This window comes from Melanotaenia boesemani, chromosome 10 (assembly GCF_017639745.1).
Source record: "Melanotaenia boesemani isolate fMelBoe1 chromosome 10, fMelBoe1.pri, whole genome shotgun sequence".
In the NCBI taxonomy this organism is placed as follows: Eukaryota; Metazoa; Chordata; class Actinopteri; order Atheriniformes; family Melanotaeniidae; genus Melanotaenia; species Melanotaenia boesemani.
In genome coordinates this window covers 35,439,230-35,460,466 of record NC_055691.1, presented here as the reverse complement: position 1 = coordinate 35,460,466, position 21,237 = coordinate 35,439,230, and the positions used below count along the sequence as shown (strand labels likewise).

General features: G+C 41.3%; 1 protein-coding gene across 2 annotated transcripts in view; it reads right to left on the bottom strand.

The window, feature by feature from the left end:
• Positions 1 to 20,965, bottom strand: part of LOC121647628 (cat eye syndrome critical region protein 2) — a 39,617-nt gene extending 18,652 nt beyond the window's left edge. For both annotated transcript variants that reach the window (XM_041997219.1, XM_041997220.1), the window contains exons 1-2: positions 20,681 to 20,965; positions 137 to 231 (exon numbers count right to left, since the gene is read on the bottom strand). In XM_041997219.1, coding sequence (XP_041853153.1) covers positions 137 to 231; positions 20,681 to 20,800 — 215 coding nt within the window. In that variant the 5' untranslated portion in view covers positions 20,801 to 20,965. The remainder of the gene's footprint in view (positions 1 to 136; positions 232 to 20,680) is intronic.
• Between the last annotated feature and the right edge of the window lie 272 nt (positions 20,966 to 21,237).

The following is a 21,237-nucleotide window of genomic DNA, read 5'->3' as shown; positions in this document are numbered from 1 at the left end:
CACCTGCTATGCAGCTGTTGCTCACTTTTGCTTGTTCATATTAGCCAAGGAGAGGTGGGATAACAGTGTTCATGTGTGCTTTTAGTTAGCATACTGGTATCTTTTCTCAACAGCTCTTAAGAAGTTGTCTACTTACGAGATGTCATTGCGCTGGTAGCATCCCTGCAGGAGACAGGCAATGAGGTCCCCAAGAAACTCAAAGTCCTGCTCTGACAAGGCTCTTTCCAGCTCCTGGAAATGACAAAAAAGCACAAAGTTACATGAGAAGGACTCTGCAAGTATGTTTGAAGACAAGAAACAGGTGCACCAAGTATCAGATTTAACTAAATGTTTCCACAGCTCAGCAGCAAAATTGCTGAAGCGGTGGAGCTTTAAATGATAATCCTTTCAATACAGGAAAAATCATGAGGAAAAACAGGTGCTTTTTAGATCATCAACCAACTTGAGTCAAAAATTAAGAGTATGCATTCAAGGTATGAGATGACACATGGAAAGTGGGACACATACATTTGCAGGTTTTGTTATCAGTTTAAGGAAAGATGTCAGCGGTAAGCAGTGGGAGGGATGGTTGGAATTTACCACTTGTGCCATGTGGGTTTCTTGGTTTACCAGTGGTGGCTGGGCTGCAGCAAAGGTTCAAGTTTAGCCATGACCCTTTTCCTGCCTGGCATTGTGTTTCAGCCATTGAGGTTTTATGAAGCGGCAGTAACTGGCAGAGCAAACTCTAAAAGACCTGAAAGCACCAAGGGAAGATGGCAGGCAGCAGGGGCCGAGAACTAAAACACAGACATGCCCCCTCCCCTCTTCTGCTGACCAACCAAGACACAGCATCCAGCATGCACTGCTCTCTCTGATAATACCCTCTCTGCAGTCGAAGGTGAGGGAGCAGAAAGAGGTTAAAGGGAAGGTTGAGAGACTCTACATGCAAATGTAGTGGCCATTTGACTTCAAGTCCACTTTTACAGGATGCAAAGCGAACCCTTTGAGCTGAACCCTGAACAGTGGTTCTCCAGAAGCAAGAGAACATAAATGCTTTCAGGCGACCAGTTTCCATCCCTATTGTCAACTGCGCTTTCACTAACATCTTTTTCTTCATGTTCATCTTCCTCTCTTATTCAAAAGTACTGCAGCATTAATCAGTGTTCAACTTTCCGTTGAGCTTCAAGGTAAAAATAAAAAGCTTCAAAATGATCTCAGTGGCATAGAGGTATGTTTAATTGCTGTGCAGCCACTTGTCTCTTCTCGTGCCGTCTCTCCCTGGAGGAAAATGGTTGAACTCAGAGGCCACAAAAGGTCAGCGTACACACCTCCTGGCCATAGAGAAAGACGGAAGCCAGGAGCCAACAAGTCAGCCCAATGAAAAACAGAGAGGGAGGTGGGGAGGACCGAGAGAAGTTGAAAAACAGGATAAGATGAATGTTTCTGCTTGAGGTTAGAAAGAAAATGAGCATGAGGGAAAAACTAAAGACATCTTGTTTCTTAAGCTACTGCCAGAACATACCAGGAGATTGAATTTGATGACAACAGATAAAAATCCTCCAAGTCTCATGACATGAGGAAGAGCGGATAATTATGTTTACAAGCACACTAATGTAAATTTAAAGTGACATACGAGAAAAATACCAAATATGGCGAGTTAGTATGAGAGAAGTGCCCGGAGTGAACTTATTATTAGGCCCTGCTTATACAACAACATCATGACAGTAAAACGCAAAAGTCTGAGTTTTGGCCTCTTGTTTCCACAGTAACAGAGTTTTAAGTAGACAAAAGCCAGAAGGTTAGAGAACACAAGGCCAATCCTGTCTGTATTAACACCAACTGGAATCTTTTGGCGACAATGACGTCATGCATTTGTGCACCGAGGCCCTGTTTACACCTGCAAACAACGCGGCCACAACAATGGTGGACCTCCATGTTCAGATTGTGCTGCTGGACCTTTCAAAGTTATTTTGGTCTCTTAAAGCAACATTTATGCCATCAGTGAAGAAACGCCTCAGTACAAGCAGTTGTTCTATCTTCGGGTCTGATGAGGATGTAGTACACATGTTGGGTGTGTCATTGCAAAGTTTCACTGCTTACTACAGGCCTGGCATGCACACTGCACCGTTTCCAGCCCTAATTACGTTTTCAGTCTGCAAGGAGGTAGTTTTCACTGCACTGTTCTTTCCAAATATGCCATGGTAAAATTTGGGGGTTTTGCATGGAAAGGTCATGTAAACGGGGCTTTAGTCTCGACGCATTAAGATAACTAAGGTTTGCCAACCAAAATTCTGTCCTGAAGCTGTAAAAAGAGGTAAGTTTGTAGAATCTGTTCAACCAGTTGGTGCTAAATCCCTGTGCCACCCCCCCTTAAAGCAACATAAGAGAAGTTTGTATGGCTTAAAACTGTGTACCTCTGACTTGTTTTGTACAAGTACAAGTACAAAAACCTTTATTCTGCTGATTCCCAGCCCTGAAACCACCCTTGAGTAACCAGAGGCTGAAATACACCAGTTCACAGTTTTGGCTTCCAGCTCAGCTCAACACTCTGGAGCTTACACACCCGATATATGCCTGCTCCCAAAACTACTTTTGAACCATCCAGTACATTCAGACCACAAAAAGTTGGTTCAAAACCTGAAAAGCCAGTTCTCAACTGGAACCAAAAAGAATTGTCTTTGCAAACCGTGACAAAGACGCTGGCAAACGCTGGGCTCCAAATGCCAGACCAAATAATTAAACCTGAGAAAGTGAAGAAGGAATACAACTGTAGTAAAAAGAAAAATAAAAAAAAAAGTGTTGCAAATCCATATTTTAAGCTGCTGGACAGCTGATGGGAAACCTAGTAACAGGGGTGCAGAGTTCAGCAGTAATAGTGATTCAGAGCTCAGTAATGGTAAAGCAAAAACAATTCCATCAAAAACCCAAAAGGTATCGAACCAACAGACACACAAAACCCAACTTCTGATTAAAGCAACTGGGACTAATCATTTGTCTTATGCTAATTAGTTTTATGCTACTGGAATATGATTACCTGATCACAGGTGTCTGAATTTATAAATACTGCATTTTATGTGCCAACTGTGCCTGGTAAAAGAAACAGAAAACAGGATGCAGAAAGATGTGAATTAGACTTTTTCTCTGGCTAAAACGAGAGGCTTTATATGCATGCAGCCGTATACATCAGGGCCACTAAATAGTTATGCCAAAAGAATTAATGGTAATGATACAATTCAAGTATCTAGATAATTTGAAAGCAACCACAATAGTTGTTCATTTTCAGGGAGCTTAGCTATATTCCGGAACGGAACAAAAAAGCAGAAGAAGAATGAAGATGAAACAACAGTAGAAATTGTGCAAACTTTTGAAGAAAGACTATATGTAAGGGATGATGCCCGATGAGGTGTCCATTATCATAAATTAATTTATTATTTATGATAATGGACACCTGGAAGGGCTTTACGAAAGAAAAAAAATAAATTATTAATGCGTTAAAATCTTAAGTTTTTCACAAGAAGCGGCTGAGTGGACTATTTCCTTGTGACACATTGCCAAGGTAACCGGCTCTGACACAGAACCTGCAGCTCGGTCGCCCGCAGTTATGTTACGTAACACACACATTTCAGGGTGTGGGTTCAGCTCTTACAGCTTGTGCGTGTCCAGAGGATGATGCCACATTTTCTTTCAAACAGTCAAGAAATATTATCCACCATTCATTCTGATCATTAAATGTGTATCAAGCAATGAAGTCTATCCTAACTCGTTTTTATAATGTTATGCACCATTCACTCTGTACTAGGGCTGGGCAATATATCGAGATCTTCAAATATATTGAAACTTTATCAGACGCAAAATAGAAGGAGGGAATATTGTTTATATCAAGATAGCTTATTTTGAGTTAAAATAATATTTTCTTTTGCATTTTGCACAGCTGTATTTTTGTTATGGTCATTGAAAAGTATTTTTCATTCATTTTGTTTTAGGAGCATTTAATTTAAAATAAAGCTACTTTAATTTCAGTCAGCTGTTTTAATGCACATGTGCTGCCAATCTTTAATAAAAGTGTATTTAGCACTGAAGGCTGTAAATTAGAACTGTATCTTTGGTTAACTGACCAAAAAAAAAAATATATCGAGATATATATTGCATATCGTGATTCAGGTAAAAAATATCAAGATAGAAGATTTGGTTCATATCGCCCAGCCCTACTCTGTATCAAGTATGTAAGTAAGGTAGTCAAGACAGAAAGACAGGCGGCGAACTATTTTACATTAAATGCAACATTGCCGTTGATCGTGACATTTCATAAAGATACTGGCATGTCCATAGTGGCGTTTGAAGGAAGGAGGTTTAACTTTTGTGGACCCTGACCACTGCTGGTTGGGATGTTGCCGGACGATAAAATGTTGCTCCATTCTCGTCTCTCCTGGACTGACGGAGCCCAAAAAGCCTGCACCTACTTTCACAGTGATGCACATCACGGACATGATCTGGCGCGTCTGCAGCCCGGCGTCTGAGTTTCTGTTCCCACGGTTACCAACTACCATATAGTCAGCGCAATAATTTACAACAATAAGGCTATTTGACCGAAAAGTCTTTCATAGGTGTCCATTATCACTTTTTAATGGACACCCTCCAGCCAATCAGAATCGAGTATTCACCCAGACCATGGTATAAGCAAATGTTTAGGGCGTGTTGGGCGGTTGGAAACAACTTTATAGCAACACATTACGTCGCAGTGTCTGAAATTGACGTCGGCTTGCGGGAGTGACTCTGAGCTCGGCACTGCCCACTAGTGAAGGGACTGACTTAACTATGGCTTGCGTGTGGCGCGATCTAGCTGCTGCAACAGCTCGGCAGATGGATAATAGTTTCCCAAGAAAGATCCGAGACTGAATCCGTTTTGAAAACTTTACTTGGAGAAAATGTAAAACTAAGCAAACATACAGAAAATACCTCACGGCGATTGTCTCAGTGAAATCATGTAACATTAAACATCAAAATGTATAAAAACCGATGATAAAGGCTTAAACATTTGCTTAATCTTGCACATAAGTCACGGTTTGTTCATATGTACATATGTTATCCAGCTGTTCTGGTGAACCCATGAACTCTGATTGCCAGAAAGATGGAAAGAAATGCATCTCTGTCTACAGGCACATATGCGAAGGATGCACGGAGATCCTGTGTCATGCACTCCTCTACTTCCAGGTTCCCTGTCAGGCAGCCTCTGGGCCAAAGTGAACCCATCCATCAGAGACAAACTGGACTTTGATCATGATTTGAAAAAGCTAGGGGCCACGACTGGGGAATGAGTGGAGATTTGAGCACAGTACAGCAGATAGGAGGGCTCGATGCAGCTCCTGGATTAACATCACCCTTCCCCAACTTTGAAGTGCCACATAACTTCTTAAACGGCAAAGGGAAGTGGAATTAATTCGGTGTGCATTTCCCTTCTTCAGCCATACACCTTTTCTGCCAATCGCTCAGTTGTGTGGTGCTAACACTCGGCTTGGTGAATATCTGCAAAGGACATTGCTGAACCAGAACTCAGTGGGATCATTTCCCTTCAATAAGCACATACAAAGAAAACACTAAGACTCTTGCAACATCCATTCACACACACACACATCTCAGCAGCTGTAAGCGAATTGTAGTACTTTGGCTGCTTCACATTAATGATCAATAGGACTCAAACACATGCAAGCCTGATAAGTGTTCAGTTATAAAAAGTATAAATCATAAAGCTGCACTGTCACATTTATCATTAGGCTACTGCTATGGACAAAACAAAAGATTGGAGGGTGAGTCAAAGCTTAGTCAGAAGGTGTGTCTTCACGTCAGTCCTCTGCGGGCTTGGTTGCAATCAGAAATTCCCCCTGAAGGTATTTGCCACCATCGCACCAGGATCCCCTGCTGTTTCTCTCTCACTGGCTTCACCTCTCCTCCACACCATTTTCCTCCCCCTGCCCTGCTGCCCACTGTCTGTGAGGGCCTCTGAGGCATTCTATTATTCCCCTGACAACACCCTTTCTGTACTCTCCACCCCATTCTTTTCCTTTCCTCATCTTCTTATCTCTCCTTTCCCTCCACACACAGTCCCCACTACAGCCATGTTTGGGATTTACTGTAGCTGACGCACACACCTTATAATAAAGTAGAATTAGCAGTCATTTTCCCTGCATGCAATAACTATGTGGACTGAAAATAACCATTAAAAACAAAACAACTTGAATTGCCCGAGTCAGCAGGGTAGTGAGGGTTCTCGCCTGGTGATAGTTTGCCATATGTTCTTTTCTCTTTCTCAGAAAGCCTTGTTACACCTTGTGTGTGTTCCCTAAAGCCCAGTTAGAAAAAAAAAAATAAAAACAAGCTGAGTTCCACCACAGGGTCTTGTCCGGTGCGGTACGGGTCAGTACGCATTGTTTTGCATTTCTACAGGCAAAAACTGAGAAGGGTACCAGAAAATCTGAACCATCTCACTTTTTTGGGGTGTTTTTTGTTGGATGCTACAAGTTTGTGTTTGAATTTGGAAGTTCTTGTGCAGTTAGAACTGACAAAGGTATGACCAACTGATAAGGTAAAGAAGGAGTCTGAGAAAAAGAGCAAAGTCTTAACAATGACCTTTTGTGCAGCAGTGGCTGAAAGCTCGGTACCTCCAGGGATACGGAGTCGAAACCCGGAGTTCTGTGGGCCTGGCTACCGGCTTGTATGTCGGTTAGACTACTTTATCAAAATGGCATAGCTATGAATGCCGTGTTGATAGGTGGACTACACAGAAAGAAGACAGTTTATGAAGAGATATGCTGTTTTGATAAGATAGGTTACAGTGACATATGCTTAAAGATTGAGAAAAACTGCATTTTAAGTACAGTTTCATGCGAGTCATCTGGGTTTTAAGTGAATTTTACCTCAAGCTTTAGTCATACAAGAGATCGACTGGAGCAAAGTGTAATTATTATGTATAATATTACACAAAACTAACTATGCCGACACAATCTGAGCAGTCAAGTGGTATGGTATGGTAAATTGATGGGTCATTTGCAGTTTTAGCGGCTATGCATGCTCACTAACCGAGGGTATGCCATTCTGATGAGTATGCCAAACCCTGAAGACAGAAGTCAGCTTTGAGCCACTTTAGCCTGCAGTGTGAACAGAGCCTAACAACAGAACCACGGGGCTGCATCCACGCAACAGAGTTTGAAACTTTATTTATACAGAAATACCTTAGTATGTTTTGAAGTTACAGTTCAGGTCTGCAGATGGAAATCTGGACACTCGTCCAGCTGTTGTTGCAGTTAAAGCAGTTATGTATTAGTTAAGGTTCTGTAATGTTTAATTTGAGGGAACATCCAAACTGAAAATAAAGCTTTATAAGTTACAACCCTGATTTAAGTGTTAAAATGTAACTGGATCATGCACACAACTTTCAGCTTCATTATTTTGTCATCAATCATGCAGATAAAAGGTCTACAGTTGATTCCTAAGCTTGTATTTTAACATATGTAGCAGAGAACTCACCATGTGTAGCTTATATGCAAGTAAAATGAAACTGTTAATAGGTGGCAAAGGAAAAAGAAATCCATCAACATGTGTCAACATGTGCCAGAATGATAGGATGGAAGATGCCTAAAGAAGAAAGATGCCTAAAGAAGATATTAAATGGTTCGTGATCTGCTGCAAACAGCATCACGGCACCGGGTTACTTGTGCTCATATTAATGACTTGACTGACGATACAAGCTACATGATAAAATATTGCCGAGCAGGATAAATGGCTCTCATGATCTCAATCAGATTTAACTACAATTCACTTGATGAAGATAAAACTAAGGACGAGAGATCAAGGAATAAACAATGACCAATGAGGATGACTACAGTGAAAGCTCGTTCAGGCAGCACAAAGAAGGAAATGCATTCTGCAGCCTTTTATACCTGTTTTACTTCAACTTAAAAAAACACACTAAACTTTTTCACGTGTCCCTTTCAAGCCATGACTGATGTGTCTGTTGTAGGTAGGTGTTGTGTGTAGCCATTTTCACACACACATCTCAAGCTGGGACTGTTGTGAAGAGAAATGAGCAGACTCACTGTGTGCATCAAGCCACCATTACAAAATTCAACTCCTCTACAAACCACTTCATTAACTAAATCAGCTGCTTCTGCATCCCCCTCCTCATCAATAAGGCACCGCTGATACTGTTAAAAGAAAAAAGCTACAACTGAATTTCGACCAAACGACATCGAACATTCTGACTTTTTCTTTTGGTTATGAAAAACCTCTGGGCTTAAAGAAATCACTCAAGGCTTCAGACAACAACTTATTAATTCAATACCATGTTTCATTTGAATTAAAGATTCAGAGAAAAAGACTGATTACCATACGTGTTATTTGTTGTTGTTTTTAATTGTCATCAACATAAAATGTATGTTAAAAAGGAGGATGAAGAAGTCACATACTACAGGTACGCTTTGGTCTTCTTGCAGAGAAGCCGTTACTCCAACAGACTGACATGCTGCATCTGATTGGTCAACAAGCATGAAACCTCAATTGCAAATCCTGCAAGCCTTTTATGAAACATGGATCATGGGTCTGCCTGATTAATTGACACTGGTGACCATGCTACCCCACGAGAGCTGGAAATAATATGATATGGACATCTAAATGTCATTTGGCTGACTTCCCAAAGAGAGAGGAAGATGAAGCAGAAAGACATGCATGCTGTGCAAGGTAAGGTCGATGCATACGGATAAACTAAGAGACATGAAAGTATATATTTTATTTAATGCTGATGCAACTAAATTCTGTAGAAGAGTGATTTTGTAGGGATCTGCACTGCGATACACTGACAACATCAAGGCTAGAGATGAAAGGTGGAGATAACAGGTGCTGCATACGTGGATGGATTGTATTCTCAATCAATCTGAATTATGCACAGCAATGACGGCGGTTATCATGCCTGGGGATGAAATTTAATGCCTCTGTTTGACCACTGAAGACAAAAACCACTTCCAAGAAAGATCAGAACTAAGAAAAAGAACACAATCTGTATTATAAGACACATAATGGATCCATCGTGTGTTTGCCTTTCAAGTTGTGAGCTGCAAGTAAGGCGGAGCATAAAAGAGAAGGGGTTGTGATAAGAAAGCATTTGTATCAGCAGCTTGATGCAGATCCACAGAGCCTGTAGTATCAGGGGATTGGCCTCTCTGGCTACACTCACAGCAGACACTTTCCATGCCACTGCTGTTAACAGCTCCTCCGGGGTCTATATCACCAACAGTTGGAGGGCGTGTGCATGGCTAGCTGGAGGGGGAAGGGAGACCTGTTTGTTGTGTAAAAGCTCCTCTCTTCCTCTCCTATGTGTCTTTCTTTATTTCTTTCTCCACCCCCCCAGCTCACACATGGTTCCTCCAGGAGTCATCGTCTGACGACACCCTCCACCCCCACATGCAACCACCTCCTGCCACATGACAAACACACACACACAGTCGTAACACCACAGGAAGACGCCCTCACACACATCCTCAGGATGTACGGTTCATCTGATCAGAGGAAAGCATCATTTTGAGCTGTTGCCACATTCATCTGACTGATGCTTAAAAACAACCTGTTGGCTGATATTCCAGCAGAGTCACTTCTGATTTACAATCAGGTGGAGGTCGAGTGAAAAGTTGTAGCCCCCATACCTGCCTGCCCTGACTACCATTATCACACATCTAAACAAAAACAGCCTTGGTGGGAGACTGATAATAAACGTGAACTAAGAGAATGACTTAATGAGCTGAACCACAATGTGGGACACACTCACAAGAACTAAATATAGTTCGTAAACTACACAACTGTGAAGTTAATGTCAATTTCCAGCTGTTTTTTATTATGACGTCAATGTCAGGGCCAGGTGGGACAGGTGCTGGGCTGTAGTTGGGGAGACACTGTGGGGGGGTGAGGGGATGTACGCTGTACAGATCTTTCCTGAGCCAAGCTCACTCCAGACAGATGGACACCCTTTGTCTTGGTCTCACTCTGACGGTGTGGGTGAGGATCATTAAGCACAGGAGATGCAAGGCCACCCAGTGCAGCAGCGCCTCTCACACTTCCACTGCCAGCTTTGAGGAAACTGCTTCATCGACTTCCTCGTATAAAACCTGGTTTCCTGATTCAGCTGACATCCCACTGGACCCACATATGCATGGGCATACTCACACACAAAGACATGAAAATTCAGAAGTTTTCTCTGTTTGTATAAGGAAAAGAAAATCTACCAAACCACTGATGTCAATACAAAGTAAACCTGGAAATTAGTTTTCTTTAAAGATCAGAAACGTTCTGAGGTCAGATAATTGGCTGTAGGCGTTGGCCTGAATTTAAATGCTAGGAAACGTGAGGTGACAAAGCGCTGGGTCTCGCTGGCTCTCTCTCTTTGAAGTCAGGCTGGTGTGACAAGGTCTTGACATTCCCAACAACAGTGCAATAGCTCCAGAGGAACTTTTGCCATGTTCACACTAACATTAGCCTATGCATGAAAGAAAAAAAGAACTCAGCCCCCTAATTCATTTGTATGAGTGCCAACACGCATGGCGTCAGCAGAAAAAAGGAGGGTCAAAAAGAAAAAAAAAAAACACCCAACTGAATATTTGCTGGGACATAATAGACATAGATTTATTTTGTAGCAAGAAATCACATTTATGCTGCTTTCCTGACAATCTTTAGGAGAAACAACTAAATGGTTGTAGGTTTAAAAACTTAACAAGCCTCCAAACTAGTGGCACCTTTGCCAAAACTAGCTTATCTAGATTTGGGTTTCAACATGTCATCAGTGCCTGTGGCTACATGCCCAAACCAATAGAAAAACGAAAAGATTTATTAAAAACACTTTCAATGAAAACTTGAGTACAATTCTCAACGCTGCCTTCCCTCCCCCCCTACTGTTTTCCGGAAGAACATTCTGCCTGGAATATTGTCCAGGACGCATTTTCTCCGGTTCTGTTTGCCTGCGGTCCCACTAGGTTGTTATTCACCTCCATTCTCTGCTTCACATCCAGCTGCAAATAGGCAGAGTGATAAAGCAAAACCTAAGGTATGCCTCCCTTAACTGGAGACAGAGAGAGGGAACCATGGAGAGCTGCAACAATGAGGCTGGCAGAGAGTGCATGCCCCCCCCTCTTTCTGTGCACACACTCCCCATGTGAAACCATCAGATGCATGTACTGCTGCCCTTACTTGTCAATCACAGTTGGGGGAGGGGCAGTAGGATCTGACAATGCCCCCTCACTTTGCGTACAAGGGAGGGTATTAAAGACATGCAAAAGAGGTTTTTGATCTTTGAGCAGCACTCAAGAGTGTGAAAAAGTTGTGACGGCATTATGTACACCTGGTCTGAGAGGAGGGTGTCAGGGGACGCATCAATGAGTGGAACAGAAACAGAAATTAAAAACAAATCCGTGAATATTCTTTAAAAAAAAAAAAAAAAGGGAAATAAACTTAAAACTTTTGCCCATAGTTTTTTTTCTGGTGATATAACCCCTTGTAACTTCTTCATTTTCATTTCCTCAAAAATTTACAGCCTCTAAAGCTCAGACTAGAAACATAGATTAAGTCAATTCCATCTTCGGTTATGAAGCACGAGTGGTGAAAACAAGGACACTGTGTCTGCCTGAAGTTGGAGCATGATGGAGCAACACTTAGCCCTTTATCCTATTCTCCACCATTAATCCACTTGCTTTCTAAACAACAGAAACAAGGACATGCTCCCAGGCAGTCTGCTCTCACTTATTTGCCAGATCTAATAGGCCTAAATCTTCCTTTACAAGCACACACATACACATCAATAGCAACCCCCCTGCCCCATCTTCCCAGAAGAAACACCGCAGCAGCATCCAGCACCTAGACTGAGAGAAGAGCCTCCACCCTCCAGGGGGAAGAGAAAGAAAGAACCACCATCTGGGGTTTAGTCATGGTGATGCCAGGGGCTGGGGCTCAAGAAGGGGACTGGGTAGAGGGACTGTTGGTTGGTAAGCGCTGCAGGACAAATTAAGCTTAGTAAATATGGGTTATGAGAAAAGTTAGAGGTTTGATTGTGGATAACATGCTAAATGAAATAGGAGAGGACATTATACAGACGCAAGACTGACAGTTAAGAGTATATTGTAATATAAAAAATCCATACCAACTCGGGTCTTAAATTAGTTTGTAAAAATACAACATTTTTATGACAATATGAAAAATGCACAGAGAATAAGATGCAAAGTTTGTTCACAGTTGCACATCCACAAAACACAAAGAGATTCCGTTTTCTCACAACCACCTTTGTGTGGCGCCCCGGCAGAATGAACAGCAGGCAGAGCATGACGTCAGAGAAAGCTGCAGGTTTCACTTGTTGAGGATGGTGGATGAGGCTCCGACTTGGCCAAATAGTGGTGACTATTTTTGTTTCGGTATGAGCATTACATGTATGCAGAGGTATCTATAAACAAGTGGAAAGTAATATACAGGTAAGCAGGAAGAAGCATCAACCATGACCAGAACAGACCCGCACACAGAAGTTCCTGCTGCATTAAGACAGCAGACCTTTGTCACACAGCCCGTTTAAGGCCGGACGGATGTGCTTTTGATGCACATTGGTTTCCAGTGTGTAAATAAACAGATTGGTGGGGTCGAAATCTCACTGTGTCTCTCTGTGTTGTCACTCATCCAATTCCACTTTGCTGGCAGTAAGTTCACAATGATGCAGTGCTGAGTCGCCACTAACTGACCTATTTTTTTCCCCCCATACTAATAAGACATATTTTAAGGGGAGTACCTATATATGAATAAAATAAAAAGAAACAAAGAAAATGAAACTACGGCTCTTCAAAAGGACCGTAGATTTATTTAGGGATTTACCAATCACAAACATTTAGACTGTTACACAACATTTCACAGATCTAATCAGTGTGTGAAATCAGCTCCAGTCAGGCTGAAGTTGGTTCTACCCAACACCATTAACTTTATGAACAGTTAACTATGACAACAGCATCAAATGCCCCATCCCACTTTGTATTTAAACTAACTGGACAGTGGAGAGGTCTGCTGAGTACAATATATACATACATGTCTTGTGTAACTTGTGGACGGGCAAGGAGTGTATGATGACTTAAAAAGAAAAAACAATATTGACCACAACAAATATTGAACTACTGACGAGAAATTATGCTACAGGAAAAAACTGGACATATAAATATTGAGCCTGTTTTTCTTGTCCAAAGACACGGCAGGATAAAAGTATTAGTTGCTCTGATCTTTCACACAGGAATGGAGAGTAAAAAGCTGAGCATCACTGAGTGGGAGAAAAGAGAAGCTGATGTGTAAACTGACGGAAAGAGGCCACACACAGCTGAAAATAAAAAGTTACACACAAAAACAAGAGTCGCAGACACTGTCAAACTGTGGGTGAGGATTATTTTGACATTTCAGCATCCAGCACAGGTTTCCTCCAGGATTTTTTGAAGCTGTGGGCGAAGGCTTTGTAACGACGTCTGATTCTGAGGAGCTCTAGGTTCTGCTGTACAGAAAGTCGGCCACAGCTTCCTTGTTGCTCTGCAGCCACACTCTCCTGCCCTGCCTCCACTTTTCTCTCCCCCACTAGTTTTTATGAGACTAATTTAATGAACAGCTGATCGAGCCTGCCACAGACGAGGTTTTACGTTAAATATGAAATAACCAGGTCAGCTGTTCCCTGCACATAAAAACACAGACCCCTGCAGTCATTCCTGCCCCATCGCAGACCAGGCTGCATGGCGAGTGACCAGAACAAAAACCTTTTTTTTTGTTCTTGTGGACTCGAGAAGTTCTCACTTACCCCGCTCTATCGCCTCACCTTAACCGCCACTCTTGAGCGGGCCGCAGTGGAACAGGACAGGAAGTTGAGACTAGTTTGTTTTTCCAAAAAAAAGTTATTAGGAGAGCAGTGTCACATTTCCAGAGTACAATCTCACACTCTTATTTTGGTCCATAAATGTGTGCAAATATAGACTTTATGTTCATATGGATCCATTCATTCAGTATAATTTACATTCGTAACATCTTTTCATGTACATGTAGCAGAGGCCCTGCTGCAACATCTGCATCAGTATCTGCTTTATGAAGCATCAGTAGCAAAAATAGTGAAATGAAATCATGCTCCAACAATCATAACATAGGAGCTCCTGAGTTTTAGACCGGGGAGGACAAACATATTTTAATTAGGACCATCAAATGATGAAAAGATTTAATCAGATTAATCACAACTTAGAAATTAATCACGGTTAATCATGATTAATCACCATTCACCTGAAATGTGCCTGTTTCTACTGTCTTGTATCAACAGAGCCGATGCTACAAATATTTGGTATTAACTGACCTTCCCTTGGGTAAACATCTGATGTCCAAAGGTCAGTAAATGCAGCATGTAATGAACTTCTGTATGTTGCTCTGCATCATCTCTACCATGTTCTAGATCATAATGCAGAATTAATCCAGCATCATCTCACCAACTGTCTCCATGGTGATAATTTCTGTCATAAAACTAGCAGATGTGACGACTGACGTTAAACAGCCGACACTGATGAGAAACTCTGATAAAACTGATGATCTGGATAAAAACAGATGTTTCCTTTTATCACTGAAGTGTGTGTTTGTGCAGCAGCGATTAAAGTCCTACAGCAGCATCAGCCAAACACCTGCTACAAATATATCATTGACTGTTTAACACGTTTTTCTTCACTTTTTTAATAAGATGATCCCTTTAGTTGTAATAATCAGTTCAATATTTTATGAAAGCTAGACTTAAAAAAAAAAAAGTTTTTGCTTGTTCACCCCTTTTCCTGGTCAGCGCCCCTGCCTGGACCCCCATAAAAACTTCTCTCCCTGCATAGCTGAAGAATAAACCCTTTCTAACGCCGGCCAGCTACTTTGTTAGAGAAGGTCCTGCTAAAACAAAACTGTGGGGTAAATATGTGTGTGTGTGAAGCATGAACTGATCATTTCCAGCTTCTCAGCTGAACAATAAATAAAATCAACGAGAGACGGTACTAGTGATAGAAAAACCGGTCAGCTGATCACCGATAGCTGCCGTGATTCACGGAACAAGAAGAGAGGGAGAAAAGGAGCCACGATGTGCTACAGAAAGAGGTCCAGAGAACCACTAGACCTGGTGCAAAACGCAGGAAAAGTTCAATAAAAAGGGGAAACAAGTGCGGGTGTGAAACCCTCTCACCGGGAAAAGTGTGGGTGTCAGAACACCTTCGTCCTCCATGAGGGCGACGCCCATTTGTGGTTCCATCAATGTTCTTTTTATATCAGTAAATGAATCTATATCGAATCAGATTTAATCAAAATTGAATCAACTGAGGAAATGAGTGGTGACACCCAGGCCTAGAAAGCAGCTAAAATCATGATGTTTGCGTTAAGACTGGAAAATATTTTATTCTTTAGACAACAACTCGTCAAACCACCGCAACATGAAATAAAAACTAGAACCTAAAGGCTGCCTTGCAAAAATGTAATATTTTGGTAAATCAACTAATATGGGGAACCATAGCTAAATGTCTGTTAAAACAAGGAATTCTGACTGCCTGGCTAACAAGCCAAGAATGAACTAAAACGAGCACAAAGTTGTGCTCCAACTCAGAGAGGCAAAAGAATCACCAAATCTGTGTCAGCTTTCATAGCTAATGCCCTCAAGCTTCATTTAGTCACAGAAACCTGGGTTTCACCTGCTGCTGAAGTCTTTGATGCAGGGCTTTAAACAGACTCCTCCAATCAGAAACATCACTTCACAGAAACACCTGTACCTGCAGTTTGAAGCCAAATAACTCAGAGTAATGCAAACCAAGTATCCCTTACAAGCCATAACGTTTTATAAGTCAGTTTCATTGGTGAAAGCATTGCATGATATGACAATTTAAATTAATTTGATTGCTTGCACGGATGAATGAAAATGTAGCTCCGAGTAGTTAAATTAAATACTCAAAGTTTGTTGTCGAACCAAATCAATAAACAATGTACATTAAAGAAAAACGGAAGTTTTCAAACATTTAAAATAACATTTTTGTTTGCACTAAAGAAAAATCTAGATTTGATCTCCAAAACCTACAAAATGGCCATTGAAAAGTTTCAGAGATGGAGTGAAAAACAACCCACATCACAGTCCAACCTGCAGGCTTCTGAACTCAGGGCTAGTTTAATAATAAACCTGTCCTTTCCAAAGAGGAGGAGAATTTCTGTGAGAGGACGACAGGGAGGTGATGAAGATATTTAGAATGCATAGCGATGTACCAAACAAGCCGTCAGTGGAGCGTGAACTGACACAGACACAGTGGTGCTTGGCATGAAGGGCTATGTCTGGCAATGAGCAGGGTCTCGCTGAGGATCAAGCGGTAGAAGCCTGCAGTGTCAGCTGGCCATGAGACTTCAGGCATCACTTCACTGACACATAGCCAAGAAGCTAAACATAAGCCACAGACACAAAAAGCCAGGCAAAGGGGACAGCCATGTTGACCCTGGGGCTTTTGCTTCCCCATACAGTTGCTCTCCATCTCTAGCACCCTTCCACTTCCCCTCTTTTCCTTTCCCTCCCACTTGTCCCCTCTTTTCCTCTCTGCACTGCTTTCCCAGCTTGCCGTCTACAGCCTGAGGAAAGTAGAAACCAGTGACAGTGAAGTGTATCAGCCCAGGAACAATGTGCAAGGAGCTGCTTTGTAGCCTGGGACACTGGGGCAGACTCCATTATCACTGACCAGCACCGTACAAAGAAAAGGGCTGCCACAGCAGCACCATTGGACTGGATCACTGAATTTGTCAATATCCATTTTGGCAGGATTTTCACAGTAAAAAAAAAAAATTGTCGCATCAAATGTGTCAAACATTACAAAAGTATTTATTATGAAAAGAAAAAAATACATTGCAAGGTGTGAGAACTAATGAATTGTGCCAATTAATCGTTTATGTTAGATTTCTTAACCAATCATGGCACTTTTTATGTTCTCTTTTCTATCTACAAACAGGAGAAAGAAGCGTGCACAAGGACAGAGAGATGGCACACATACTTATCCACCAGTTTCATCCATTTATCCTTTAGTTGCACTCGCTTTACCCTGTGAAGGTTTGTGTCTGGCTGGATTTTATCCAAGCTGACAGCGGATGACAGGCGGGGTACACTGTGGAGAGGTCACCAGTCGTAGGGCTTATCTGGTAATTACTTGATTTAATTTAGGGTAATTCTCAGGTTTATCAGTGACGCATAAAGAACTGCAATGAGGACTAAATCCTCTGTAAACAGTGAAACAACCTGCATCATATGGATTCAGTTTGAGAACCTACACGTGGAGGAAAATGAAATTCTAAAAGCACAAATATACTCGATGTTGTTAATGTAGTTAGACAGGCAATCTCAAATGTTCTTGATTACCACAACTAATCTTATGATGGCACAAGTCCTCACACCCTAACATGTCTTCCCTGGCTGACTCCATAGAGCAAAAGCCCAAATGGTGTTTCAGAAGGCAATGCAAGGGTGTGCTGATGATGAATTTTCCCATAGTTTATCGGTTCAACACTATATTTCCCTGAAAACAATGCGAAAGGCTTTGGTATATGTTGTGTCATCTAAAGGGTGAGTTAGTGGCATTACACAATCACAGAATCAAGTGATGAGTACCTTTAAAAAATTTCAAAACAGGATGTTTAATACACCTCTCTCTCCATTTGAAGAGCTTGCCAGCTATGTGTATTCTGCAAAAGTAGCCTGACTGCTTTCTGCAGATACAGGTTGGCTAAGACAGACAACAGAAACCAATTAAACATAAGTCAATAAAGAAGAACTAGCACAATGTCAGAGTTAAGAAAGTAAAGAGAAGGATAAAGGGAAATCACTCAACGCCTTCCACTCTATCACAACCAATGACAGCAACTTCCTGCCTCCTACCCTTCCCACTTTTCAATCTCAAATTCTTGACTAATTCAAGCAATACACTGAGATATTGCAACCAGACCTCACTGACTTCACCTTCATCATCCTTCAAAACCACGTTTTAAAGGAAGCACAGAAAAAAAAAATCACCTACATGTTAAGTATCCATGCATGGCCCATCAGTTTTTATAAACCTTGACCAAGACAAGGCGGAGGAAAATGGCAGTCACCTGAAAGTACTACATTCAGGAGTGCCCGAGCCAGCTTGTCTTGTTGCTGCTATGTGGCATTAAGCAAAACAAACGTGTTTACCTGACAGTTTCCTCTTATTTCTGTGACGTAAAGTCCTCAGAAAGTAAACATACTGGATCCAAATGTCCTGACTCCAGAAGCTAGTGGGGATATTTGACTTTGCCAAACGATATTCTCAAAACAGTATAAACCTGAAAAATAGCAGTAAGCCCAGTTAAATGTGCAGAGTTGTACTGTCAGCATCTGCAGTGTAAGTTTTTTTTCTTTTAATCTAGGTAGCCTGCTTTGCCTAAAAGCTATAACCTCCTAGCCCTGGCATCTGCTCAAGTGGGCTTAATAAACCAAATAATGAGGGACACAGAGGAATAGGGCAAAACTCTGAACACCCTCTGCACAAAATACATATATTAGAAGTGGCTGCTTTTACAAAAACATAAACAAGAGTCCAAATTCAGCCCCATTCTTAAAAAGTTGTAAAATTTCAGGGTCATTTTAACACCACATCCAAGTTCACAACATTACAAAACAACAATACTCAGTAAGATTGTCTGACATAAATATGATTCAGGTGGGCTATTTTAAGATGTAGATATACTAAAAACAACCCAAAAAGAAACATTTAACAGCAGCGCTAATTATCTAAGCCTGGCGTATGCCCACTTATGTATTTAGTGCAATAAAATATAAACCAGACAATTATTTATTGCACATAAACCATCTACAGTATTAATAGTACACTCTGTTATTTTAAATCACATGAAATTATGCCGAGTGAAAAACATAACCCAACAAACAGGATCTCAGCTTGTTCCAGCACACAGAAAAAAAGAAGTGGCTTCTACCATAAAAATGAAACAGCAGGAACCATCTACCCAAGATTCAGCCCATTTTCCACTGACTTCAACAGAAAGCAGCGGGTTTAAATTTTAATCTTACTCTCCTTTAATTATTATAAATGCAACTGTTAATTAAATTGAGAACCAAAGGAGTGACGACCTTGAACACTCCTGTGTCCAATTAAGATGTCAAACTATTACACTACTGCATCAATCTCAATGTTTCCTTAAAATCCAGCTAAGGGGTGTAGCCACACATGTGATCTGTTCAGTGATGCAGCTCAGGACCAATAGATTATTTATAGTGGGCTGCTGCCGTACGACCCTCTTTTAAAACGAATGGCTTAAACACCAGAACGTGTATAAATATAATTAGGACGCTCATTCAAATTTATTTAACTTATTTTAAGATTTACTATGAAATCACACTGCAAGCAAATCAAATCCCATCCTGAGAAGCAGAGCAAGAGAAAAACAGCCTGAACTTTGGTGTAAACTAGGCGCACAGCAATCCCCCATCTGGCTCTCACTTGGTTTAACAACAAAGCCGATGCCTACGTGTTCCTCTGCTGAAGGGGGTGGGGATGGCTGAGTGATGGAGACTGTTGATGTGTGATGTTGACCTTATCAATTTCCCTAAAACGTGATGATTCCTCACTCCTCAGGTCAAACAATCTGGATTAATATTGATGTAAAGCTTGAACACCCGCATGGGACTTCACTGTGAAGTCTTTAGTACATTTCTGGGAACAACGGGGGTCGAATCGAGTGATAAAAGTTAACTTGTGTATTAGTTCTGCAATAAAGATCGTGTATACTGATTAAGAAGAGGAAGTGTGAGGGCGATTTTACCTAAGTAACTTACAGTTGCCAACAAATTACCTAACCCAACGTTCAAACCGTCTTTCAGGAAACAAAATGGGACTTGAGCGAACAAACAATGCCTGAACAGCATCTGCGTCCCTATGGCTACCCCAGCCAGATGGCTTGCAAGACAATAAACTCAAACCTCACCACATGAACTTAACTTTATCTGACAGAAAAAATGGTCATTAAATGGTAGGTAATAACGGAGCAACAATTCAATATGATGCGCGACTTAAAAGAACATTTTCGAGTCACTTATATATTATTTATACAAGATTAAAGTCGCATATTAACATTTCGTCATATTTTGCCACCATTTACAAACATATTCTGCCTTGTCTTTTGTGCCTAAGCAACCTAAATTAAGGCAATTCTTAAACATTAACATGAGCCTCTGGCAAAATGAAAACAAACGAGTGGCACATGGTTCAAGAGTCCATGTAAAGTTCCTCAGAGACGCCAGACGTCCTTTAATTTCAGGCAGCACTAAGTTAGAACAGAAATCGGAATTTAAAATTGCATCAGACAAGTTGTGTTTAGCTCCATACTGCAAAGAAAACTTTCCGCTAAAAGTAACTGAAATTAGCACTAACAGCTAGCTCTTAGCTCTGCTAACTAACTTGCTAGGTCGTTACCTAACAGGATTGCCTCGGTAACGTTAACGTGTAAGTTCAGAGAACGCTGCTAAGCTGGTTAACCTAATGGCCGGACCAAATGCGATCCAGACAACGTATATAAAAATGCTGACACAAACAACTCTTCATTTCCGCAATATAAGGCATTCGTGATGTGACAAGTATTCATAAATATTATTTACCTCTATTTCAAAGTCAGGAAGGTTGAACGCTGCCCTGAACAGCGAGCAGAAGTGGGCTATGGCGGGGACTTCCCACCAAGACTGGATCTCTTCCACTGAAACTGTACATCCCTGGGACATTTTCGGACCTGTAAAAATGCTTAACGTTTATTTTTCACATTAGAAAGTGGTTTCTCCAGCGACGTATAATGCCTCCGTAACATTACAAACGAGAAAAAAGTTGTCGCTGCCGTTGGATTAGGGTAGTTGCCATTACGACCCGCGGAGCGCTACAATCTGTTTCAATCAGTGTCTCACCGGAGCCGAACAGATGGAAAGGGCGATACCACTGTGCTACGAAAAGGGGAGGTAGAAAACTTTGTTCAACATATTAAACTATATGTCAACATAATAATTAACTTAAATAATGTTAATATATTTTATATATCAAATAAAGTTGTAGTAAATGAATATATCAGCGACTGGATTTATTTTTGTATCACAAAAAAAGAAACCTGTGGTCAATAGCTCCCCATCAACCTGATAATGCGTCAACCGTTTAAAGGGAATGATTGTGA